Source organism: Cricetulus griseus, assembly GCF_003668045.3.
Source record: "Cricetulus griseus strain 17A/GY chromosome 1 unlocalized genomic scaffold, alternate assembly CriGri-PICRH-1.0 chr1_0, whole genome shotgun sequence".
NCBI classification, from domain to species: Eukaryota; Metazoa; Chordata; class Mammalia; order Rodentia; family Cricetidae; genus Cricetulus; species Cricetulus griseus.
The window spans coordinates 113,826,147-113,853,758 of record NW_023276806.1 but is presented as its reverse complement, the minus strand read 5'-3'; the positions used below and the strand labels follow the sequence as shown (position 1 = coordinate 113,853,758).

At 36.6% G+C, this 27,612-nt stretch overlaps 1 protein-coding gene across 1 annotated transcript in view; it reads left to right on the top strand.

Moving 5' to 3' along the window:
* Window positions 1–27,612, top strand: part of Atp11b (ATPase phospholipid transporting 11B (putative)) — a 104,899-nt gene that overhangs the window by 12,408 nt on the left and 64,879 nt on the right. Inside the window, exons 3-8 of the mRNA XM_027391992.2 lie at window positions 6,637–6,726; window positions 8,796–8,876; window positions 16,380–16,487; window positions 16,768–16,896; window positions 24,316–24,419; window positions 27,513–27,560. Of these exons, the coding sequence (XP_027247793.1) occupies window positions 6,637–6,726; window positions 8,796–8,876; window positions 16,380–16,487; window positions 16,768–16,896; window positions 24,316–24,419; window positions 27,513–27,560 (560 nt within the window). The remainder of the gene's footprint in view (window positions 1–6,636; window positions 6,727–8,795; window positions 8,877–16,379; window positions 16,488–16,767; window positions 16,897–24,315; window positions 24,420–27,512; window positions 27,561–27,612) is intronic.

Below are 27,612 nucleotides of genomic sequence, written 5' to 3'. Positions count from 1 at the left end.
CACTCAACATGGTGTGTGAAAGAAAAGAGGCTGCTGGTTGGTACCAGTTGACCATTGTCTTCAGCTGCAACTGTACTAGATGGCCATCTACTGAACCTGTTTCTCCTCATATTATGTCATTTACTCTTTGCAACAGCCTATGTGAATAACTATTTATTTACAAAGTACCGTATTTATATTATCACAAGTCTTTGATTCTAGTGCTTGGAAATTGAATAATTTTCCCCAAATTGTTCCATGTGACTTTAAAGCTTACTTGTTTCATTTTTTAAAATATAAATATTTTTTTAAAATACAAATCTTTTAATGTAGGTAAGTCTTCATTCTTACTTGTTTTTTCCTTTGCTTTTTGAAGAGGTCTTGTTTATTAAAGCAGAGGATTATAGAGCATTGCTGCCAAATTATTTTTTCTTTTGTGATAGAAATGTGTTTGCAGTGTTCAGTAAGAGAGCACATAGGACTGTTGGAAATAGGGCTGGTGTAACTGAAGACCTGAACATTTAAAATGTATTTTAATTGAAATGTCAGAGCCAAATGTATTATTGACTCACTATTAAACCATATACTTATTGAGGATATTAATCAGAGAGACTTCATGTAAAGTTCTTACTTAGACCCTGACTTTTGTTTGTAGGGTTTTACAAGAAATACCTTTGTATGCTCTTTCCTTACCTTCCAAAGGCACTAATGTGTTGTTGGTTGTTTTTATAGTCTTTGGACTCTTTATTCTTTGGGGGCCTGCCACCCAGCTCCCAAATAAATACACCCAGAGCCTTATTCTGACTTATGAATAAATGCCTGTCTTTAGCTTCGCTGGTTTCTAGACAGCTTTTCTTAAAGTATCCCCTTTACCTTTTGCCTCTGTGCCTTTATCTTTCTGTTACTTCCGTAATCTTACTTTCCCTCTTACTCCATGACTGGCTGTGTATCTGGGTGGCTGGCCCCTGTATTTTTCCTCTTCTCTTTTTCTTGTTCCTTGATTTTCCCTCTCCCAGATTTCTCCTATTTATTCTCTCTGCCTGCTAGCCCCACCTGTCATTTCTCCTTCCTCGCTACTGCTATTGGCCATTCAACCCTTTATTAGACAGACTATCAGGTGTTTTATACAGGCACAGTAACACAGCTTCACAAAGTTAAACAAATGCAACATAAGAGAATGCAACACATCTTTGCATCATTAAACATGTGTTCTACAACATAAACAAGTGTAACACATCTCAAAATAATATTCTGCAACACTAATATTTTTCCTTGAATACTGATTTCATCTTTCCTAAACTGTCACCTTAGTTCAACAGTCCTTTTTCCCTCTCCTTTTCTTTCTGCCATCACATTATTTCTGTGTATATGATGATCAGTTTATAATTATGAAAGTCTCTATCCGTTTATTTGGGGCTAAATGGCTGTGGAACCAGGTGGGACAGAAACTTCTGACTACAATGCTAGTAGATCAGTTGTGCAGTGCCCCAGTTCTCATCTATATTTTGGATGTTTTATAGCTTCTAAAATAGTCTAATTTTTTAAAGTCTAATTTTTGTGTTTAAAATAGAATTTTAGTCATTTCCCCCTTTCCATTCCTCTCCCCCAACTCCTCTCATGTTCCACTCCCAATCTTTACTTCCTGTTAGATTTACAACCTATTTTTCTTTGTTACTTTTACATGTATAAGCACAACTGTTGAGTCCATTTAATGTTGCTTATATATTTATGATTTTAGGGCTGACCCTTGGGGGAAGACTGATATTACTGCTCTTAGCTTTCCTTAGTTACCTGCATTTGTCTAGGTGTAAGGCCATTGAGCCTTTGAGATTTCCTCCTTGTATGTTTGTTGTTGTTTTTCCTTGTTCTGATCTTGTTTAGGCATTCATACTATTGAGGTATCCTGAGTCATGCTTCCCTGTCACAATCTCACAGCTGATATCCTGGTTCTTTGGCTCTTACAACCTTTCTGCCCCCTCTTCTATGCTATTTCCTGAGTCTTAGGTTTACAACTGTGTTATAGATACCCCACAGTTATGTCTCTGCATTTTGACTAGCTGTGGCTTTCTGCAGTGAAGAGACACTTCCTTGATGGTGGGTGAGAGCTACAATTATTTATAGATATAAAGAAAAGAATTTAGGATACAGTTAGGAATTAATACTGGTTTAGGAAAGTGATGGTATTAAATTTTCTGCTAAGTTCCATGATCTCTCTAGCCGTGGATAGCTAGCTGGCTAGGTTTCCAGTACCAGACAAGATTTCCCTCCTGTTGAGTGGGCCTTGTAGAAAGATGTTGGTTACTGCCAAGATATGATTGCCACTTATATAGATATGGATTTAGCACTGATAAAGATACAGTTTTAGGAATATTTTACCATGCTAGTCATTTTGTGGTTAATAGGCATCACAGCTGGATGGGACTACTGGTTGCTTCCCTCTGTTGGCAGCTTGTATAGCACTTTCCAATACTATGGAAGTTAGTCTTCATGGAAGAGGCTTTCAGATCATATCCTGTTAAATTCTAATGTTTAAAATTCTCATCTGCTAGGATTTCAAAGGTCCACATAAAACATTTTAGTTGGTGTTGGAAACTGATAGTCCTAAAATATGTTGTGATTAAGTAAATGCTTTTAGGACTATAGCTCTGTAATAGAGCTTGAAGTCAGGGATGGTGATGCCACCAGAAGTTCCTTTATTGTGCAGGGTTGTTTTGGCTATCCTGGGTCTTTTGTTTCTCCATATAAAGTTGAGAATTGTTCTATCAAGGTCTGTGAAAAATTGTGCTGGGATTTTTGATGGGGATTGCATTGAATCTGTAGATTGCTTTTGGCAAGATTGCCATTTTTACTATGTTGATCCTACCTATCCAAGAACATGGGAGATCCTTCCATTTTCTAGTATCTTCTTTAATTTCTTTCTTTAGAGACTCAAAATTCTTACCATACAGGTCTTTCACTTTTTTGGTTAGTGCTACCCCAAGGTATTTTATGTTGTTTGTGGCAATTGTAAAGTGTGATGTTTCTCTGATTTCTTTCTCTACCAATGTGTCATCTGTATATAGTAGGGCTACAGATTTTTTTGAGTTAATCTTGTATCCTGCCACTTTGTTGAAGGTGTTTATCAGCTGTAGGAGTTCCCTGGTAGAGTTTTTCGGGTCACTTACGTAGACTATCATATCATCTGCAAATAGTGAGAGTTTGACTTCTTCCTTTCTGATTTCTTTTCCCTTGATCTCCTTTTGTCTTATTGCTCTAGCTAGAACTTCAAGGACAATATTAAAGAGGTAAGGAGAGAGTGGACAGCCTTGTCTTGTTCCTGATTTTAGAGGAATTGCATTGAGTTTCTCTCCATTTAATTTGATGTTGGCTGTCGGCTTGCTGTAGATTGCTTTTATTATGTTGAGGTATGTTCCTGTTATCCCTGATTTCTCCAAGACCTTTATCATGAAGGGGTGTTGGATTTCGTCAAAGGCTTTTTTGGCATCTAGTGAGATGATCATGTGGTTTTTTTTCCCTCAGTCTGTTTATATGGTGGATTACATTGATGGATTTTCATATGTTGAACCATCCTTGCATCCCTGGGATAAAGCCTACTTGATCATGATGGATGATTTCTTTGATATGTTCTTGGATTTGATTTGCCAGTATTTTATTATTTTTGCATCAGTGTTCATGAAGGATATTGGTCTGTAGTTCTTTTTCTTAGTTGTGTCTTTGTATGGCTTGGGTATCAGTGTTATTGAAGCCTCATAAAAAGAGTTTGGCAATGACCCTTCTGCTTCTATTGTGGAATACTTTGAGGAGAATTGGTATTAGCTGTTCCTCGAATTTCTGGTAGAATTCTGCACTGAAGCCATGTGGTCCTGGGCTTTTTTTGGTTGGGAGACTTCTGATGACTGCTTCTATTTCATTAGGGGTTATAGGTCGATTTAAGTTGCTTATCTGTTCTTGATTTAATTTTGGTAAGTGAAATCTGTCCAGAAAATTCTCCATTTCCTTTAGATTTTCGAACTTTGAGGAATACATGTTTTCGAAGTATGACCTTATGATTCTCTGGATTTCATCTGTGTCTGTTGTTATGTCCCCCTTTTCATTTCTGATTTTGTTAATTTGCATGTTCATTCTCTGCCATTTGGTAAGTTTGGATAAAGGTTTGTCTATCTTGTTTATCTTCTCAAAGAACCAGCTCTTTGTTTCATTGATTATTTGTATTGTTCTCCTAGTTTCCACTTTATTGATTTCAGCCCTCAATTTGATTATTTCCTGGCATCTATTCCTCCGGGGTTTGCTTATCTGGCCTCTTGTATTCTAGAGCTTTCAGTTGTGCTGTTAATTCTCTAGTTCTCCTGTTTATTCTCCTGTTTCGTCATCTGGGCACTTAGTACTATGACCTTTCCTCTTAACACTGCTTTCAAAGTGTCCCATAAGTTTGGGTATGTTGTGTCTGCATTCTCATTGAATTCTAGGAAATCTTTAATTTCTTTCTCCACCCAGGAATTGTGCAATTGGGTGTTACTTAATTTCCATGAGTTTGTAGGTTTTCTGCAATTTGTATTGTGGTTGAATTTAACTTTAAAGCATCGTGGTCTGATAAGATACAGGGGATTATTTTCATTTTTTTTGTACCTGTTGAGGTTTTCTATATTGCCAAGTATGTGGTCGATTTTAGAGAAGGTTCCATGTGGCGCTGAGAAGAAGATATATTCTTTTGTGTTTGGGTGGAATGTTCTATAGATGTCTGTTAATCCCAATTGGGCCATAACTTCTATTAGTTCCTTTTTTTCTTTGTTAAGTTTCTGTCTATATGGCTGTTTTCTTATATAGCAGTTTAGGTTTAATGTTTTTGACCAGAGTTTCAGAAGTGTAGGGGTTTATACAAGTACTTTCTTTAAAACCTTTTAGCATAAGTGAGTTTCCTTATATTGCTTTCCTAAGATTGTGTGTGTCTGTTGTTTCCGGAACTTCATCACTGTATTACTGGCTGTCTTCTAGCTCACAATGAACTCTTTTCCCATGGAACCTTGGCTGGATTGCTTGTTTCCCTCCTGACTTTTAGCATATAAAAGTCGGCGGAGGATTTAGATTTGCTCTTTTAAAGATGTTGACTTCATGTCAGTTAAGAGTATAGACATTTGCTGACACTATTCTCTCCAGTTTCAGTGAGGCTGGCATGATGTTATTCTCTTTTTGAGGCCTGTATTATTCTCTGAGACATTTCCAAAAAAACCACAAGGACCTTTGCTGCTTTTTCTTTTTGTTTTATGTATTCATTTATGTATTTCATCTTTGACTACAACTGTTGATACTTAGCTCTTAATCTCTTTGCTTTACTTTTAAATATCCTAATGTATCTGACATTTTGGAAATGTGTAATGATAAATCTCTTTTTTGTATGCTTGGTTTTTTTGTTTGTTTGTTTTTTGTTTTTTTTGTTTGTTTGTTTGTTTTTTTGAGCGAAGATTCCTGTAGAGGCAAGAGGCTTAAGATCTTCTTAGAGCTGGCTCACCTAAGGCAGTTGTGAACCACCTGACTTAGGTTCTGAGAATTAAGTCCTCTGTAAAAGCAATATACACACTATTAACTATGGAAACATTTTTTCATTTCCTTTAAAGCATTCTTGAAACCATTTACCTTACTGCCAAATATATAATTGTTTGGTTTAAAATTATAAACGGAAAAATATTGTCGGTATCATAATCTGCATAGACGTTTATAAGCATAGGGAGGGCATTGCCTACTTAATTCTCAGAAAGGTTTGTACATTTAATAAGGGACCAAAAAATTCCTATGGAGACATTCTGCCCCTTGTAGAACAGTTGCCTTTTATTCAAGTTAGGATCAACCAGAAGAGGCTGGGAATGTGGCTCAGTCAATAAAGGACTTGTCAAAAGCATGACGACCCTGAGTTTGGATCTGTAGCACTCACACAAAAATAGAGCTCAGTTGTACCTGTATTTCCAATGCTGGGGAGGCAGACACAGGAGGATCTGTAGAACAGAGATTAAATCTAAGGTTATTCAATGAATGTTACAACTTTGAGCCACAGAATTTTAGCTCCCATCCACCTATGCTTTTTATCATTATACTCAGCTATCTTGCCTTTAGGACACTGTAGCAATTTTGCATCCTCCATAAATTGTTTTGGTGTTTGCCCCAATGATTGCTTATCTAATTATTTCTTTAACATTCTAGGCCATTTTTTCTATATTTCTTGTAAAAAAGAGAATAATTGACTAGGTCATTTCATTTGGCTCTGACACTGAGTTAAGTAAAATAAAATGTTTTTTATCTTGTTAGCATTTCTATCAATGCTTTCTTGTCTTTGTTTAGTTTTATGTTACAAATCGAAAATACACTGTTTAAGTGTTTAGACGTTTTCACTAGCTTCTAAAACATATCAACAACTAGATTGCAAAATTAATGGTTTCTATAACTCATTTTAAAAAGTATAATAAAGTCACCAATAAATAAAGGAGGGAAAAGAAAGTAGCATAAAAGTCTTAAATTCTGGAAACGAGAGAGTTTCTATAGCATCAAGTTATATTAATTTGACTAAGAGATTAGTAAATCCACTTTACTTTTCTTATATTTGGATCTATGTAGTATATATTGTTTTAAAATATTCTTTTATTGATTTCTCTTTTCTTTTTTCCCTAGTATACTGTGTGGAATTTTGTCCCAAAAAATTTATTTGAACAATTCAGAAGAGTGGCAAACTTTTATTTTCTTATTATATTTTTGGTTCAGGTAAGTTTTATCACTCAGTGGATTATTTTAAACTTGCTGTCTAAGCATATATTTTAAAATAGGGAAAAGCTACAATGTATTCTTAGTTGTTTGACTATGCAGTTTCCCCGTTGTATTCGTTAATAAATTATCTAAATCAAATCTAGATTTCTAAAGAATAGACTATAAATTTTAAGATCAGTTTCATTTTGTTTCTTTACTAGTGTGCCATAGTACTGATAACTGTAATCTAAGACAGGAATATTATTGTAATTTTCAGATTCCTGCCTCACTATAAATGTTTTGGCTATTGATATACCATGCATCATTGGCATGTGTCTGCCCATGGAATCATCATCATACACGTGTGTGTGTGTGTGTGTGTGTGTGTGTGTGTGTGTGTGTGTGTGTGTGTGTGTGTGTAAGTATTACAGCTCTGATAGAAAGGTATCCTTGGCAGTTGACGCCAAGCAATAGCTACAGCTCTGAAGGGAATGAAAGGGCTACAAGCCATACTGGTGGCCAGGCCAGGTGACATTCATTCTTAACTGCCCTTAACTGCTGGACCCTGCCCCCATTCTACAGTGTTAAAAAAAAAAAAAAAAATAAAAGCCCAATCTCTGGACATGAAATGCCACTCTCCAAGAAACTGTATATAAACCCTGTATTTTCTTCAGTACTCCACTGTTTCTCACCCAAACATAGGCATCTACCCTTCTATTTTTTCCCTTCCAGTAAATCTCTTGTGTAAGGTATGTTAGGCAGTATGACTTTGTGGTATTCCTTAGCTCCCAAGTGCCCAGATTCTATCCCAGCTGTAATGCTTACTATGTACCTTTAGAGTCTTACTATGTAGCCTAGACTGACTATGAACTCACTATCTGTGTCAACCCTTCTGCAATGATAGATGTTTACTACCATATTTGAACAATTCTTATTTTTTTAAGTATTCACAAGAGTACTTTTCTGGGTTTAATTGCAAGTTTATCATAAACTGTTCTGTAGCTTCTTAATCTAAATGTTTTTGCTATATTTATATATATGTTATATATATGTATATATATGTATATCAAAATGTAAATTGAAGCTCAAGTGTAAGTCAATTTGTAAATATAGTGATTATCATTTCCTTACAGTTACTATTTTCTGATAAAAACTTAGAATTTTCTTTAGTATTAAAAATTTGTTAGAACCTAGGATTTCAAAAGAAAAGTTAAAATTACTCAAGTAATCATTTTAAAGCTTTAGGAAACATTTAGTTTGAAGTGCTTTTCATAATGAATGGAGAAGGAACTTCTAATTTTGTATCACTAGAGCATCTAGTGGTTTTCTTGGAAAATAAAACTATGCTAACTATATTCACATGCCATGTATGCAGATTGTCAAATTGCTAGAATCAACGTGTATATAGAATAGAGCAAATTTAATTGGCCCATCCAGAGTCAAGGGAAATTAATAAACCATAAGATTTGTGTTCTAAATAACCTATGTAATTACTGCAAGTACTTCTTCAGCAACTTGTAGAAACTTAAACTTCATTATGACTTATAACATAATTGCAGCACCGTTTTCCTAGCTCTCTTCCTCTGATTCTTTTGGGTATAACACAATCACTTGTAAGAAAAATCATTTTCCATGTTCCATTCCTAGTTCTCTTTCTCTGGGGTTCAGTTTATCCTAAATCCTGGGTTAAAATTGCAGGCAGACTTTTCAGCATATAGTAGGATGTGCAAAGAATGTGAAATGAGGTAAGATCCATTGTGGCTCTATTCATAGGCATGGTGGTACATGCTTATAATCCCAGCACTTGAGCTGCAAAGACAAGGGATCAAGAGGAGTTCAGTTTTGCAGGGGTGTATGTAGCAAAATCCTGTCTCAGAAAACAAAACAACAATAAAGCAGAGTAGCTGAGTTAGTGTAGCAGTATATGAGAGTATGCAATTGAAAGACTCTTAGCAGCCTTTGAAGTAGTCAAGAAAGCAAAGTTGTAAACTAAACTGTATACACTGTACAATAGTATGATATGTAGGTATTAATGTAACACATGTAATATAAATATGAAATATTCTTCATTCTTTCTTTAAATCTAGCTTATGATTGATACACCAACCAGTCCAATTACCAGTGGACTTCCATTATTCTTTGTGATAACAGTAACTGCCATAAAACAGGTACGTTAATACTTCCTGCCTTAGTTCTTCCAAAATTCAGTCAGAAATCTTAAACATTTACACTCCAAATTAAAATTATTATGAAACAGTTTACATAAGAAAGTGTCAGATTTATTTGGTACCCAACAAGTTATATTTCAGGTACCTTGTGACTCATGAGTAAGTGCAGTATTTAAAATATATTACTGCTGGGGCTGGAGAAATGGCTCAGAGGTTAAAATATATTATTGACTTGAATGGGAATCAACCTAAAAACAAATATATGTACAGGCTAATTTATGAAGTATGTTTGTATAATCATTTTTTTGTAATTTTAATGATGTTTAAAAAGAAATATAGTTCAAAGGAAGTAAGTTTATATAGTAGAGCATTTGCTTTTGACATGAACTTCCCTAAATTTTACAGTTTTTCTTGATTTTTTTTTTTGTGTGTGTGTGTGCTACTACCCTAATGGAAATAATTTCACCCAGATTATAAATTAACATGAAAATTTAGGATAAGAGAAATAGAATATCGGACCAGTATGCTAATTAAGAAATAAATTCCTTAAAATGTCAAATTGATATTGTTACCACTTCTAGTCAGCGTCTCGGTGATAGAGACATGATTCTTTCCACTACACACAGAGGTCATTGCATTGTCTTACCTAAACAATATTAAAACTCTCTGCTTTATAATATTTAAGGATGACATGTTGATTGATAGAGAAATGAAATTAATAATTTGCAGTTCTGTGATGAAATATATTAATTACTTTTACTTTTCCCTATTGTTTATGTACAATTAGTTGCGGCGTGTATATGAGTGTGTGTGCATGCATGCATCCGTGCATGTGCACACCTTTATTTGTTGGTAAAAATCAGGACAACTCACAGGAATCCATTCTTCCTTCTTCCATGTAGATCCCAGGTATTGAACTTTAGTCATCAGGCTTAGTAGCAGGTGCCTTTACCTGTTGAGGCATTCCACCAACCCCACTTTATTTTGGTTGAAAAATAAAGGATAAGAAGGCTCTATAGACTATACATTAATGTTAAATAACTGTGAGCCTTAGCGCTCACCAAATTTGATTCCTCTTTCTTGTCTCTTCTGTTGGAGACTAGGATCTGTTTGTGCAATTCAGTAAGCATCTGAATCACTCCATACAGTTACATATTTTCTTAGTTTTACAAGTGTCATTTATGTCATCAGAGTAACATATACTTGTCCTTTAGGCCTGTCTTCTATATTTTCACTAGGTGATTCCTGGTCAGTCTATGTTGATGTTCTCATGTTTACATTCTAAAATTCCATATAAACACATGCACACACTCATTTGTACATTTCCATTTTAAACACCTCACAAAAATCTTACATAAAACTCATAGTGTTTTCCCTGTGAAGTCATGCTGTTCCTGCTCTTCTCTAGCTTATTAATGGCACTATAGTTCTTTGACTGCTTCTTTCTCTGCCTTTAAGATGTACCTAATTAGTTTAAGTAACTAGTATCCCTTGCTTAGACCATTGTGTCATTTATTCTCTTGATAGTCCTTTACTTCTATTCTTAGCCTCCCTGTTTTTATACAGTAGCTGAATTGATCTCCTAACATTGGCTCATGCTACCCTTCTTTTTAAGCTGTTCAGGGAATTCTTATCAAATGTCAGTGTCTTTAGTTGTCTATGGAGACATGCCCAATGTAGCCCTGCTTCCTAACTATCTACAATTTTTACTTGTAGTCAGTGTCTTCTGACCACACTCATTACCTCACTTCATCATCAAACTCAGTAAGCATGCTTCTATCACAAAAGCCTTATGACTTGCTGTCTCCTTTTCTTGAAAGGTTCTTCCAGATAATTTCATAACTCAGCCTCTGATTTTTTTTCAAATACTTAAGCCTTGGCTTTTCCTGGCTGTTTACCATCTTCCATTTCCTTCTTAAATATGCTTTGTTCATATCATTTTTTATTCAGATGTTTAGCACAACCAGGGCAGAGACTGATGTGTGTTTTCAGTGAGTGATAGACCAAAGCCATTCATGTGTGAGGGCTTTGATAAACATTTGCTGAGAAAACAAATGAGTGAGCCCATTGAATATTTATTAAAGCAAAGTAAAATATACTAATTTTTGTCCTTAACTCCCAATAAATATTTGGCCAACTATAAACTGCATTTAACTAGAAAATGATACCATTAACTGAATTGAAAAACTTATGGATGGATATTTGCAAAATAAGTTTAATAATAATAACTGACCACATTTCACCTTCCGAAATTGGTTAAAAATATATATAATCTAAATGGAGGGCTTGAGTACCTCACACTTCTGTTAGTAGTGTTGCTGCAGATGAGCACTAAATTTAAATAAAAGCCAGATAGTAAAGACAAGGGGAGTAAAATGCAAATATTCAAAGAGAGTATTTGTTCTGATGCAATTCATTCACTCTCTTTCTCCCTGTTGATCTGTCTAGATTTCAGGACCCCAAGTTTACTCTTATGATAAGAGTCTCTGAGTTTTACTCATTTAATAATACACAAGTGCTTTCATAAATTGTTCATGTTTATGTGTCCATCACTATGAATCAATAGGACAAAATTTGGAGAAATTATCCAAGTAAATGTTCCTTTGTTCTCTTCTCTTTATCTGGTTTGTCCTTTGCTTTTGCAGTACAGTAGGTAAATGCTCTATTTTCACTTGTTGAATTTCATCTTTTTCTAGCTGTATTGTATATCGTGTCTTCTCTAATCATGTATTGTGAGATACGTTGTTCTGGTAAATCTGAGAGATGATCAAGGAGGATCATCTGAGCCTGCTTAGAAAAGTGCTTAGATGTTTTTTCAAATGGTGATACTAATTGAGGTAACTGAAAGATTCTTTGCTGTAAGCATTGAGACTCAATGAAATGGTTTTAAGCAGGCTACTCAAGGAAAACAATGAATTGAATGAATCTAGCAATGAAATGCAAAATGAATTGGAATTTATGAACTTACATTAAAAGGATAATACATTTATTGTTACTGATTTACTATTAGTTATCTGAATTATAAAAGGAAGTAAACTTTTTTCATAGCTTCAGAAATGATAACTCTCAGCTTTTTCTAAAATTGACATACTACAGCTTAAATTAGACCAATATAATTTATCTGTCTTAGGGTGCTTTCTCAAAATGTTTTCTCCAAAGAAGTAGAGCTTCAAAAACAACTATCAGTGTTTCAATTTATCACCTCCAGCTCTTACTATCTTTCTGCCTGCTCTTCTGTATAACTCCTGAGGCTTGACAGGAGGGCTTTGATGAAGACATCCCATTTAGGATTTAGTGCTCCCCAGTCTTTCATGCTTTGCACATTGTCCAGTGTCTGTTAGTTCACATTTACTGCAAGCAGAAACTTCTCTGATGAGGGCTGAGCAAGTCAGTAATCTATGGGTATAGTTAGTATGTCATTAGGAATCATTTTATTGCTATGTTTACTTACCAGAATAATGGTATTGGGTTTTTCCCTGGGCTCATGACCTATCTAGTCTCAGGTTCTTGTCTACTTTTGCAGTGTAGGGTATAAGTTCCACTTCATTGAGTGTACCTTAAATCCAATCAGAAAGTTGTTGGTTATTCCTATAACATTTATGTCATTGTTGTACCAGTATGTCTTGTAGGCAGGTCTCTGTAGGGGAAGCTGTAGCCACGCCTTCTTAGGGGCTGGCTACAGGAGTACCTGGGCAGGCTTGTGAGGGCGTGGTCAGAGTGAGTAGGGGGTCTGCGTTTTTGGTTTTGGTTTCTCTTTGCTTCTTGCTGTACAGACTACCACCGGCTGACTGGTTCGCTCTGTAAGTAAGGCTTTTTCCTATTAAATACCCTTATATTTCTACCTGACTCGGTATTGGAAATTTCCTACTATAGGTCTCTGTTGTGTGTCTTATGGTTTGTAACTGGGCAATATTGATGATTACAAAGTGCAAAGTATTTTCATGTACCATAAACTCTAGTCAGTGAGTAGGAGTGAGATTTCTAGTTAGAAACCAACTCTGCTTCTTTGTGTTCACTGTCATAAATTTTGTCTTTAGCAATAGGGCCTTATCATCAGTTTGTGGAGAGCAACCAACAACCTTAGCAATAGGTGTGATTTTTTTTGGGGGGGGTGTTCCCCTATTATACTTTAGGTACTCACACTGAAGATAAATTTATGCAAAAAATTAAATATTTTATATATAAAAATGTTTTACATGTGAAGTCAGATGTGGAATTTTCTGCTTGTCATATCACTCCAGGACTTAAAAAGCTTTTATTTTAAATTATAATTAATTCTGTGGTCTATATTTTAAGAAAGGAAAAGAAATCAACCTTAGTTTGGTTAGTTTTTGTTTTGTTTCTGTTTGTTGCCTGCAACAGTACTGAGTTAATCTATGCTATATGATTAAAACATCATTTGTACATTAAAGCCATTTAATGATTAAATAGTTTTAGGAAAATGTAGAAGTCATGAATGTCATCCTGACTTTTGGCATGGTTGGCAATGGCATTTGTCAGTATGGGGTTAGGATGCAAAGCATTCTAAAATAAGCTCTGAATATGCTTAAGATATATATGAGCCCCACCTCTCACTAAGGAACTATGAGTTAGTAAGTACCAGGAGGAAAAGTGTCTCCTTTTTCTTCTTTCTTTCTTTCTTCCTTCTTTTCTTTCTACCTCTTTCTTTTTTCTTTCTTTTCCTCCATTTTCTTTACATTTTTATATTTCTTAGTTTATTATCTCAATAGGAATATGATATAGAACCTAGACTAACAGCCAGATGAAAAGATTACACAGAATGTGGTCTTGAGGGTGTGATGGCAGGGTTTCTGCCCCTGTGGAGCTGGGGTGTGGCAGCTCCTCAGCATATGAGGCTGTAGAAGTCCACAGCTGCTATCCAAGGATTCACCACGAATATTTCACTATGACAAAAGATACTTTTATGATGTAGAGCTGCTATCCAAGGATCTACCACGAATATTTCACTACGACAAAAGATACTTTTGTGATGTAGAAAATTCCCCAAGATTGGGAACTCTGTTTCTGGAGCCAGGGTCAAAGACCAAATATTAGAAAAATACTCTCCTCCAGTCCTTATTGCTCAGGAATGGACAAGGACTTTAGAAGCCCACTGCTGGAGACTAGGGAGAGGAAGGTCAACATAGCATATAATAATCTTACTATCAATCACAATCTTGTAATAGACAAACACAATCTTTGCCTCTGCTTCCACATGTCCTCTGTTATGTCTGTGTCCTCTCCTTCTGTTTTTTTTTTAATTTTTATTTTATTTTATTAGTTCAAATTAGGAACAAGCTTGCTTCAAATGTCAATCCCTTCTCTCTCTCCCTCCCCTCCCCCCAGCATCCCACCTGCCCCTAGCCATCCCCCCTTCACTCCCCAGGCAGGGTAAGGCCCTCAAAAGGGGCTCCCCAAAGTCTACTACATCATCCTGGGCCAGGCCTAGGCCCTTCCTCATGTGTCCAGGTCAAGAGAGGATCCCTTCATATGGGATAGGCTCTCAAAATCCCTTTTTTTTTTTCTTTTAAGACCTTACATATTTAATACAGTGCTTTACCCCTGTACAAATGGAAAAAAATTAAGTTCAACATTTCTAGAACAATATGGGTGTTAATTTTTGTACAATGCCAACTGAACACGGTAAACTGGGATACTTTTTTCCAAAGTTGACAGCACAGCTAAAGTTTCCAAAAATTCAAATTATATATATATATATATATATTATATATATATATATATATTATATATATTATATATATTTATATTTATATAAAAAGACTAATAATGGGAGTATGTTATGCATCAATAGCAGCAACAGCTTTTCCAGGTTCTGCAGTCATTTGAACAAAATTGTGGAGACATCCAGCACTCTCCATTAAAAAAAAAAGTAAAAAACAAAATCCCAGAAAACAGCACAGTTCTGTTACCCTTGTAGTACCTGGCGCCATTTTTTTTTTTTTAATTAGCTTCTCAAGCATCATCTGGAAGGAAACCATTCTGAGCAACATCATTAAAACAGCACTGATAAAGCAGGTCACTACTATGTATCATAAAGCAGGTCCACATATGAGTGAGTACATATCATGTTTGTCTTTTTGTGATTGGGTTACCTCTCTCAGAATGGTTTCTTCGAGTTCCATCCATTTTCCTGCAAATTTCAAGATTCCATTGTTTTTTTCTGCTGAGTAGTAATCCATTGTGTAAAAGTGTATTTTAATTACAACATTTCATCCTTCCCTTTCTTCCCTCCAAACCCCACATATATGCCTCCCCACTCTCCTTCAAAATCAGACCACTTTTTCATCAATTGTTATTGCATGCATATCTGTATTTATATATACATATATGTTTCTAAATATAACCTGTTTGAATCCATGTAATGTTACTTATTTGTATGTTTTCAGAGCTGACTTTTTGGCACTGAACAATCAGCTCTTACTTGGTGTGTTCTTCCCTAGGGAGGGCTGCCTCTCCTGACCCAAGCTTTAAGTTCTTTGTGTAGGGTTGAGACCTCATAGGCTTTTCCCCGTGCAGTTTCCTTGTTTAGCTCATGTTTGGGCAGTTATGTTGGTGAGACTTCATGGGTGTAGCTTCTGATGTTGCTTAGCAGATACAATGTCAAGCAAATTTCCTGAAGCTCTGGCTCTTACCCACTCTCTCTCTGCCTCCTCTTCTGCAATATTCCCTAAGTGTTAGGTAGGTGGGTGTTCTGTAGCTCCTTTGGGGCTGGGCTCCACAACTGTGCATTTTGATTGGTTTTGATTTTCTGTAGTGGTCTCTGTTGTAAAGAAAGGTTCCCTTGATGAGGGGTGAGGTGACATCCGTGGATATAAGGACAGATGTTTATACACACACACACACACACACACACACACACACACACACACACACACAAAGACACACTCATGCAACCAGAATTAAACTGAGTGGGTCACACACAGAGAAAGACATCACAGGAGAAGTGGTCTTGTTGAGAGGAAGGTTTCTGGAGGTTAGGGTGAAAGTGACTAGGAAACTGTAATATATGTATGTATGTATATCAGAATATCAAAAAAGGTATTTATGAGACTTCATGTGGAGATATTAACGTGCAGTTAAATATTCCCTTTTGGAATCCAGAAAAGATATGAGTTGGAAAAAAGGTATTTTAGAATTACCAGCTTATTTTATATTATTTGAAACATAGGAATGAATAGAATAATTTTACTACTATGAGTGAAGTAACTCAAAAAGTTGAAGGACTCAAAAGGTGACAGAAGAAACCTTCACATGAAAACAAGGAAGGTCAGGCTCTCAGAACACCAGGAACATGTATGTAATGGAAACAGAGAGATAATGTTTCTGGTAAGAATGAATGTCAGAAATGTCATTTTTTTGTAGGCCTCTAAGAAGCCTAATAGAATTCTGGTGAATGTTCCAGGGAAAGTGTGTGTGTGTTCTTATTTAATAAAGTATCTTTAAAAATATTCTGATATGGTAATTTTTCTTCTTTATTTATAGGGCTATGAAGACTGGTTGCGCCATAACTCAGATAATGAAGTAAATGGAGCTCCTGTTTATGTTGTTAGAAGTGGTGGACTTGTAAAGACTAGATCAAAAAACATTCGTGTATGTATATAGAAAATCATATAAAATTGTATTTTGGATTCATAGTTTTAGTCTTGATTTTCTATATGTATTTTATATATATTATAAAATCCCTTGTGTGTATTGTGTGTTCTTGACCATGTGTGTGCTTCACATGCTTGAGCCCCTGAGTTTATATACATTGCAAAAAAATACATACAAAGTAAAATATATTGTGATAAGCTACCTGTCTAGAACAGGATGAAAACAAATTCTTGCCTTTTAAAGTGTATATAATCACTTTTCTCCTATTTTCTTGTAGGTGGGTGATATTGTTCGTATAGCCAAAGATGAAATTTTTCCTGCAGATTTGGTGCTTCTGTCCTCAGATCGACTTGATGGTTCATGTCATGTTACAACTGCTAGTTTGGATGGAGAGACGAACCTGAAGGTTTGTTCATGTGTATGTTCTTGATGCTTATAAGGCTTCATGTTTATATTATTTTCCTGTTGGTGATGTTATAAAGTTTGTTGTGATAAAGTGGTTTTGTTTTTGTTTTTATTGGTTGTATTATTTTTCTTTAATTTTAATTTCATTTTACAGTCCAACCACAGTTACCCTTTGCATCCCTCCTCCTGCCCCACCTTGCCTCCCTCCCTGCTCACCCCCATCCACTCCTCATGGGTAAGGGGTCCCATGAGAGTCAACAAAGTCTGCCATATTAAGTTAGGGCAGGACCAAGCCCCTCCCCCTGCATTAAGGCTGAGCATGGCATCCCACCATAGGGAATGGGCCCCAACAAGCCAGTTCATGTACCAGGAATCGATCCTGATCCTATTGCCAGGGTCCCCTCAGATAGCCCAAGCTTCACATAGGAGGGCCTAGGCCTAGTTCAGTCCCATGAAGGCTCCACAGCTGTCAGTCTAGAGTTCATGAGCTTGGTTCAGTTGTCTCTATAGATTTCTCCATCATGATCTTGACCTCCCTTGCTCATATATTCCCCCTTCCTTCTCTAACTGGATTCCTGGAGGTTGGCCTGGTACTTGGTTGTGGATCTCTGCATCTGGTTCCATTAATTACTAGAGAAGACTCTATGATGATAGTTGGATATTTACATATCTGATTATAGGAAAGACCAGTTCGGGTACCCTTTCCACTATTGCTAGGAGTCTTAGCTGGGGTCTTCCTTGTGGATTCTTGGGAATTTCCCTAGCACCAGGTTTCCCCCTAACCCCATTGTGGCTCTCTCTACCAAGATACCTCTTTTATTGCTCTCCCACTCTGCCCCTTTTCTCCTTGACCATGCCTTTCCCTCATGTTCTCACCACCCATCCTCTCCCCTTTACCACCCCCTTTCACCCTAACTTTACCCAGGAGATCTCATCTAATTCCCCTTCCAAGGCAATCTATGTGCCCCTCTTAGGGCCCTCCTTCTTACCTATCTTCTCTGGAACTGTGGATTCTAGTCTAGTTATCTTTTGCTTTACATCTAATATCTGCTTATGAGTGAGTACATACCATGTTTGCCTTTCTGAGTCTGGATTACCTCACTCAGGATGGTTCCATCCATTTGCTTGGAAATTGCATGGTGTCATTATTTTTTACAGCTGAGTAGTACTCCATTGTGTAAATGTACTGCATTTTCTTTATTCATTCTTCTGTTGAGGGGCATCTAGGTTGTTTCTAGGTTTTGGCTGTTTTTCTAAGTTACTGAAACTTTGAAAATTACAAAAGTTGTTGGATTGAGACAATGGCTATGTTGCTAGAATACTTTTACATAATACGAGCATCTGAGTTTGGATTCTAGCATCTACTCAATAAAAAGCAAGACACAACAGCACATGCTTGTAATCTAGCTTTGGGGAGCTTGATGGCCAGTCAGTCTGACCAAAATGGGAAGCTTTATGTTCAGCAACAGACCCTATCTCAGTAAAAAAGGTAGAGAGATTGAAGATGACTCCTAAGTCAACTCAGGGCTCCATACACACATACTTATCTGACATCTTCGTCCTCATCTCCACAGATGAATACACTGACATGCATACACATGTATGCAAGTAAGCTATAAAATTTTAAAAGTTATAAAGTAAAGAGAAAATGTTATTTTGTTTAAGGGCAATCTAACCCTGGCTTTGTTCATGTTGAAAGTGGACATGGAAAAAGTTTTAAGAAAAATAAAATCTTTTAATACTTTTGATGCCCCCATATTTTTCTTTGGGTTTTTTTTTTTTTTGAATTACAGACAAGATTGAATTACATGGCAATCCCAGTTCCCTTCTCCCTCCCTTCCTCCCCTACCACCCCCCCAACTAAAACGCTACCTATCACATATCCTTTCTTTTAATCTACACCTGACTCAAACTTTCTGCTCCCTCATGACCTCTGCATCCTTCCTCTTCTTCCCTTCTCATTCTCCTAGCTCCCTCCCGCCTCTTCCCATGTTCTCAATTTGCTCAGGGGATGGTGACCCTTTCCCCTTCTCCAGGGGACAAAGTTTGTCTCTTTTAGGGTCCTCCTTGTTTACTAGTTTCTCTGGCAGTGTGGATTGTAGGCTGGTAATCCCTTACTCTATGTCTAAAATCCACATATGAGTGAGTACATATCATGTTTGTCTTTTTGTGATTGGGTTACCTCACTCAGAATGGTTTCTTCTACATCCATCCATTTTCCTGCAAATTTCAAGATTCCATTGTTTTTTTCTGCTGAGTAGTACTCCATTGTGTAAATGTACCACAATTTCTCTATCCCTAAGGGTTGAGGGGCATCTAGGCTGCTTCAGTTTCTGGCTATTACAAATAGTGCTGCTATGAACATCATTGAACAGATGTCTTTGCTGTATGAATATGCTTTGTTTGGGTATATGCCTAGGAGTGGAATTGCTGGATCTTGTGGTAGACTGATTCCCATTTTCTTGAGGAGTCACCATACTGATTTCCAAGGTGGCTGTACAAGTTGGCACTCCCACCAATAGTGGAGAAGTGTTCCCCTTTCTCCACATCCTCTCCAGCATAAGCTGTCTCTGGTGTTTTTGAATTTAGCCATTTTGACAGGAGTAAGATGGTATCTCAGAGTTGTTTGATTTGCATTTCCCTGATGGCTAAGGATGTTGAACACTTTCTTATGTGTCTTTCAGCCATTTTAGATTCCTCTATTGAGAATTGTCTATTTAGTTCTGTACCCCACTTTTTAATTGGATTGTTTGGTGTTTTGGAGACTAGCTTCTTGAGTTCTTTGTATATTTTGGAGATCAGCTCTCTGTCAGATGTGGGGTTGGTGAATATCTTTTCCCAGTCTGTGGGCTGCCGTTTTGTCTTGCTGACTGTGTCCTTTGCCTTACAGAAGCTTCTCAGTCTCAGGAGGTCCCATTTATTAATTGTTGATCTCAGTGTCTGTGCTACTGGTGTTATGTTCAGGAAGCGGTCTCCTGCACCAATTAATTCAAGAGTATTTCCCACTTTATCTTCTAATAGGTTCAGTGTGATTGGGTTTATGTTGTGGTCTTTTATCCATTTTGACTTAAGTTTTGTGCAGGGTGAAAGGCTAGGATCTATCTGTAGTCTTCTACATGTTTGCATCCAGTTATGCCAGTACCATTTGTTGAAGATGTTCTCTTTGTTCCAGCGTATATATTTGGATTGTTTGTCAAAGATCAGGTGTTCATAGGTGTGTGGGTTAGTATCAGGGTCTTCAACTCTACTACATTGGTCTACCTGTCTATTTTTGTGCCAATACCAAGCTGTTTTCAGGACTATAGCTCTGTAATAGAGCTTGAAGTCAGGGATGGTGATGCCTCCAGAAGTTCCTTTATTGTACAGGATTGTTTTGGCTATCCTGGGTCTTTTGTTTTTCCATATAAAGTTGAGAATTGTTCTATCAAGGTCTGTGAAAAATTGTGCTGGGATTTTGATGGGAATTGCATTGAATCTGTAGATTGCTTTTTGCAAGATTGCCATTTTTACTATGTTGATCCTGCCTATCCAAGAGCATGGGAGATCTTTCCATTTTCAGGTATCTTCTTTCATTTCTTTCTTTAGAGACTCAACATTCTTACGGTACAGGTCTTTCACTTTTTTGGTTAGCGTTACCCCAAAGTATTTTATGTTGTTTGTGGCAATTTTAGAGGGTGATGTTTCTCTGATTTCTTTCTCCACCACTGTGTCATCGGTATATAGTAGGGCTACAGATTTTTTTGAGTTAATCTTGTATCCTGCCACTTTGCTGAAGGTGTTTATCAGCTGCAGGAGTTCCCTGGTAGAGTTTTTCGGGTCACTTACGTAGACTATCATATCATCTGCAAATAGTGAGTTTGACTTCTTCCTTTCTGATTTCTATTCCCTTGATCTCTTTTTGTTGTCTTATTGCTCTAGCTAGAACTTCAAGGATGATATTGAAGAGGTATGGAGAGAGTGGACAGCCTTGTCTTGTTCCTGATTTTAGAGGAATTGCATTGAGTTTCTCTCCATTTAATTTGATATTGGCTGGCTGTCGGCTTGCTGTATATTGAAAATTGTCCATTTCCTTTAGATTTTCGAATTTTGAGGAATATAGATTTTCAAAGTATGACCTGATGATTCTCTGAATTTTGTTTGTGTCTGTTGTTATGTCCCCCTTTTCATTCCTGATTTTATTAATTTGCATGCTCACTCTGTGTTGTTTGGTATGTTTGGATAAAGGTTTGTCTATCTTGTTGATTTTCTTGAAGAACCAACTCTTTGTTATATTGATTCTTTGTATTGTCCTCCTAGTTTCCGTTTTATTGATTTCAGCCCTCAATTTGATTATTTCTTGGTGTCTGCTCCTCCGGGGTGAATTGGCTTCTTTGTTTTCTAAATCTTTCAGTTGTGCTGTTAATTCTCTAGTGTGATTATTCTCCTGTTTCTTCATGTGGGCATTTAGCACTATCAACTTTCCTCTTAGCACTGCTTTCAAAGTATCCCATAGGTTTGGATATGTTGTGTCCTCATTCTCAATGAATTCTAGGAAATCTTTAATTTCCTTTTTTTATTTCTTCCTGGACCCATGAATTGTGCAATTGGGTGTTACCTAATTTCCATGAGTTTGTAAGTTTTCTGTAGTTCATGTTGTTGTTGAATTCTAATTTTAAAGTGTGGTAGTCTGATAAGACACAGGGGTTATTTCAATTTTTTTGTACCTGTTGAGATTTGCTATGTTGCCAAGTATGTGGTTGATTTTAGAGAAGGTTCCATGTGGCACTGAGAAGAAGGTAAATTGTTTTGTATTTGGGTGGAATGTTCTATAGATATCTGTTAAGTCCAATTGTGCCATAACTTCTATTAGTTCTTTTGTTTCTTTGTTAAGTTTCTGTCTGGTGTTCCTGTCTAGTGGTGAGAGTGGGGTGTTGAAGTCTCCCACTATAAGTGTGTGTGGTTTTATGTGTGATTTGAGTTTTAGTAATGTTTCTTTTACAAACGTGGATGTCTTTGTATTTGAGGCATAAATGTTCAGAATTGAGACTTCATCCTGATGGATTTCTCCTGTGATGAGTAGGAAGTGACCTTCTACATCTCTTTTGATTGATTTTAGTTTAAAGTCCAATTTTTTGAATATTAGGATTGCTACCCCCGCTTGTTTCTTGGGTCCATTTGATTGGAAAATCTTTCCCCAACCTTTAATTCTTAGGTACTGTCTGTCTTTGAAGTTGAGGTGTGTTTCCTGTATGCAGCAGAAGGAAGGATTCTGTCTTCTTATCCATTCTGCTAATCTGTGTCTTTTTATAGGGGAGTTAAGACCATTAATGTTGATGGATATTAATGACCACTGATTATTGTTCATTCTTATTTGTTTTTGATTTGGTGATGGTGGTGAGATTATATGTGGGATTCTATCCCTTTTTCCTTTTGGCTGTGGATAAAGTGAGGTTGTCTATTTTTTATATTATTCTGGTTGTAGTTAACTTCCTAGGGTTGCAGTTTTCCTTCCAGCACTTTCTGTAGGGCTGTATTGGTGGATATGTATTGTTTGAATCTGGTTTTGTCATGGAATATCTTGTTTTCTCCATCTCTAATTGAAAGCTTTACTGAGTATAGTAGTCTGGGCTGGCATCCATGGTCTCTTAGTGTAGGTAGAATATCTATCCATGACCTTCTGGCTTTCAGAGTTTCCATGGAAAAGTCAGGTGTGATTCTGATAGGTTCGCCTTTATAGGTTACTTGACCTTTTTCCTTTGCTGCTCTTAATATTTTCTCTTTGTTCTGTATGTTTGGTGTTTTGATTATTATGTGGCGAGGAGACCTTTTTTTGTGCTAATTTTTTTATTAGTTCAAATTAGAAACAAGTTTGCTTCACATGTCAATCCCTAATCCTTCTCCCTCCCCTCCCCCAACCTCCCCCCCAACTCCCCACCTGCCTCACACAACATCCCCCCTCTGTTCCCCAAGGAGGGTAGGACCCTTGACGGGGTCGAGGAGACCTTTTTTTGTTTAGTTTATTTTGTGTTCTGTAGGCTTCTTGTATTTTCATTGGCATGTCTTTAGGTTGGGAAAGTTTTCTTCTATGATTTTGTTGAATATATTTTCTGTGGCTTTGAGTTGGATTTCTTCACCTTCTTCTATACCTATTATTCTTAGGTTTGGTCTTTTCATGGTATCCCATATTTCCTGGATATTTTGTGTTAGGGATTTTTTGGACCTAAGATTTTCTTTGGTTGATGAATCTATTTCCGCTAGTGTGTCCTCAACTCCTGAGATTCTCTCTTCCATCTCTTTTATTCTGTTGGTTATGCTTACATCTGTAGTTCCTGATCGATTACCCAGCTTTTCTATTTTCAGCATTCCCTCAGATTGTGCTTTCTTTATTGTCTCTATTTCAGTTTTTACGTCTTGAACTGTTTCCTTGAGAGATTTGTTGATGTCTTGTATTTTTTGGTTTGTTTTTTCTTCCATTTCTTTAAGGGATTTTCTCATGTCCTCTTTGAGGTGCTCTATTATTTTTCTGAAGATGTTGTTAAAGTCATTTTCTTCTGGTTCATCTTCATTGTGATGTTCAGGTCTTTCTGGTGTATGGATCCTAGTCTCTAGTGGTGTCATATTGAGTTTTCTGTTGTTGAATGTGCTTTTACCTTGTCCTCTTCTCATCGTTTCTTCTTGTGGGTGTAACAGGAGTTTCTTGCTCTCCTGGTGGGTATGGGACCAAGGTTCTCTTCTGGTAGATTCAAACAGATCCAATACTCTGATATCTGTCCTAAGTGTGTAGGATCCCACCACCGAATTTGGTCTGGCGTGCAGATGGCTGGTGTCAGATGACTCTGAACAGTGACAAGGAACCTCTTTTGGTTTTTGTTATTTTTTTTAAAGATTTTATTTATTTATTATGTATAAAACATTCTGCTTCCATGTATATCTGCATACCAGAAGAGGGCACAAGATCTCTTAACAAGATGGTTGTGAGCCACCATGTGGTTCCTGGGAATTGAACTCAGGACCTCTGGAAGAGCAGACAGTGCTCTTAACCTCTGAGCCATCTCTCCAGTCCCGATACCACCCTCACCCCCCCCCCCCTTTTCAACCCAGGCTGGCCCCAAACTCTGGCAATATACAAAATCCCAAATACTATAATTATAAATATAAACCACCATACCCAGTTGATGTAGTTTTAGTCAAGAAACAAATATATGTTTGCCCAGTTTTAAGGGTATAATAAGGAGGGGTGAAAAATGCACATTTCTCTTACTAAATAGCATATATTGAATCTTTAGATAATTATGACTGATAATGGATTCCATATCCAGGTAAATGCAGCAATACATTTGTCCCTGCTTATTTCTAATTGTTTCTCCAATATAGTTTTCATCTAGAAGATAGTTGAGGTCACATCTAGGTACATGTTCATCCCTTTTCAATTTTTTTTCAGACACATATGTCAGTTCCAGAAACATCAGTATTACAAACAGTTGCCAACTTGGATAGTCTCATAGCTGTGATAGAATGCCAGCAGCCAGAAGCCGACTTATACAGGTATGGAGTGTTATTTGGTGAATTCATCTTCACTTAACAGCTTCTATTAGAAGTAAAATTCTAATAGAGTCTTATTAAATTTTTAATAATAAAATTTATTTTTATAAAATTTATTCATTTTTATATAAAAACCCTAATAGAAGCAAAGCCTCTATTAGCAAGACCTTGTTTTTGTAACCAATAAACATTAAAATAATTCTTTAAAAATTTTATTGCATTTTATATATTTTGTGTGCATGTGAGTGTTTGGGCACATGCATGCCACTGTGTGTGTATGAAGTTAAGAGGACTACTTTCAGGAGTCTTTTCTCTCTCTCACTCTAACATGTGAGTGTTAAGAAACTCAGAGTTATCAAACTTGGCAGCAAGTGCCTTTTCTCATAAGACATTTTATTGGCCCTTAATATGAAACTCTTATCTGATTTGGTAGTAATATTCATGAGGCCTTTTGTTAATGTGAGAAACAGTAGACAAAATTTGATGGCATTCTAAGCAAAAGGTACCAATTAAAAATGTTGTGTTAAATTGTGTATGCATGTGTGTGTGTGCAAGAGAGAGCAAGCACTTCTGTATATATGTGTTCATGTTGGTGTGTGTACCTGTATGCATGCCTATAGAGACCAAAGGTCAGTGTGCAATGTCTTCCTCAGTCATTTTCCACCTTAGTTCTTGAGACAGAATCTGTTACTGAAACTGGAGATCATAGGTTGGACAAGACTGGCTTGCCAATGAGCTCCAGGCTTCTGCCTATCCTGTCTCTTCAGCATTGGGCTTACACGTGTGCACTGCTGCACCTAGCTTTTATTAGGTACTAAGTATGGAGTCTGATTCTCATGCTTGATAGCAAACTCTACTAAGCCATCTCTTAAGCCCAGTAAATAACTTTTGATAGGATATACTAAGTTGAGAGGAAAATGTTACCAGCAACACTTAAGTTATGACCCTGTTTTGGGTTTAACAGCTCAAATGTATGTATATGAAGCCTAGCGTGCATATAGACTCCCAAGCATTAACAGTGTTAAATAGTGAGCTTCCTAATGGTTGTTTCCTTAGTTTGCTTCTCTGTTTCTCTGATAAACACCATGACCAAAAGCAACTTGGAGAAGAAAGGGTTTATTTCATCTTACAGTTTACAGTCCATCTTGAAGGATAGTCAGAGCAGGAACCTGGCGGCAGGAATTGGAGCAGTGGCCATGGTGGAACAGTGTTTACTGGCTTGCTCCACATGACTTTCCCGGTTTGCTTTTTTTATACAGCTAAGTACCACCTGTCCACAGTCTGCTGGGTCCTCCCATATCAGTCTGCAATCTAGAAAATGCCCCACAGATTTGCCTTAGGAAAGTCAGATGAAGGTGTTTCTTCAGTTGAGCTTCTCTTCCCTCCCAGATGACTCTAGCTTGTGTCCATATTATAAAAACATAACCAGCAAAGCTGTTATTTCCTTTTTGCCATTGTATTTTATCTGAATCAGTTTGTAAAATATGTATGTGTACCAGTGTATAGCTCATATTTCTGATCAGAAAATAAGAATGACACAGTTGTTTGTACTATGGAAAAAACAAATTTGAAGAAAAGGATGAGGGACCATAAGAAGGGCGGTGCAACATAGAACTAGCCTGAACACATACTAGAATGCCCGGATGAAGCGTATGGAAAAGAAAGCAAAGTCCTTTCTGCATTTAGCTTGGTAATAAAAACAAAAAAACTGGATCGGATATCATTTCTTAAAGGTGTTCAAGGAAACACCAGCTGAATTGGATCTAAATATAAAGTCTAGGCTGGAGTCAGGCTACATAAACTTCTCTGGAACAAGGAGAATAAAAACAACTCTCCCTCATGAAAGTAAAAATGAGAAATCAGAATGAAATATGAAGTCAAATTCTTCAGCAGATAAAAGATTTGAGCCTGGAATGGGCAGGGCAGTACGTAACATTTGAAAGAGAATGCTAAAATTCATCCACTCCTTGGCCATCAGGCATGCATGCATGTGGTATGTAGACATATGTACAGGCAAAACACCCATGTACATAACACAAAAAATAATAAATTAAAAAATTTTGGGGAATCTCTTTACTTAAAGATTAACTTGAAGCTTTGTCAAGAATTTGCTTTTGACTGTAAAGTAGTTGTCCTCTTGAATCAACTGTATACTTTGTGATATTTTCAGTTGTGGAAATTGGAACTGAAAATCTAGACTATGGAAGTGCATTATGGGAATAGGTCATTCATCCTAGCTTTTAACCACAAAACATAAAACTAAAGCAGCTCAGGATTTTACTACAGGCTTGAATTTGCTACTTTACCTCTACTACTTATCTAATACATAGTAATTGCTCATTGAATATTTAATGGGTGAAATAAATATTTCATCTGGTTCCAGGGATCTGTAGATCACAGGGAACTTTATTTAATATACTGTAGAGAAATATATAAACATTCATTGTTGTCTAAGTCATGTATGCATTTTTATGTAGTATTTTATAAGTTGTGATAATAAGTAGATTAATAATACTGTCATGTGACTTTTACATGGGCAATTAGAAAAGTTACTTCATAGCTAGAATAGAGATGACAACAAAAATCAGTTTTTAAAGTTTACAATCTAACTTAAATACTTTGTAGCACTAATACTGGATGATTTGTATATATAAAAGATGTGCTTTCCTAGCATCTGTAAGACCTAGCTTTTGTCCTCAACACAAAAATAACAACAACAGAATTTCCATAAAAGTTTGATTAGGGGCTGGTGCTTGTAGTGAAATGATGAGGACTGCAATTTGTGTCCTAGAACAAGCAACAAGCCTGGTGTAGCTTCTTGTGCTGTAACACCAGTACTGTGGGAGACAGAGACAGGAGGATAGAAGGTTGGTGGTAGCCTGCTTAAAAAACTGAAGGCTTCAGGCTTGGAGAAGAACCCTGCCTTAGAGGAATACAACAGTGCTAGAATGCCAGAGGACATATGCTGCACTCCTGCACACAGGTCTGCACAAGCATGCACACATAGTGATTTTATTTCATTTAGATAACAATGCTAAATGTATTCTACCCATTGATTTCATACCCATCTTTGTGATATGAGACATTCTTTTACAGATTTATGGGACGAATGATAATAACTCAACAAATGGAAGAAATTGTAAGGTAAGAATAAATCACATTATCTAAATTGTAATTGGAAACTGGTAGAAGAACC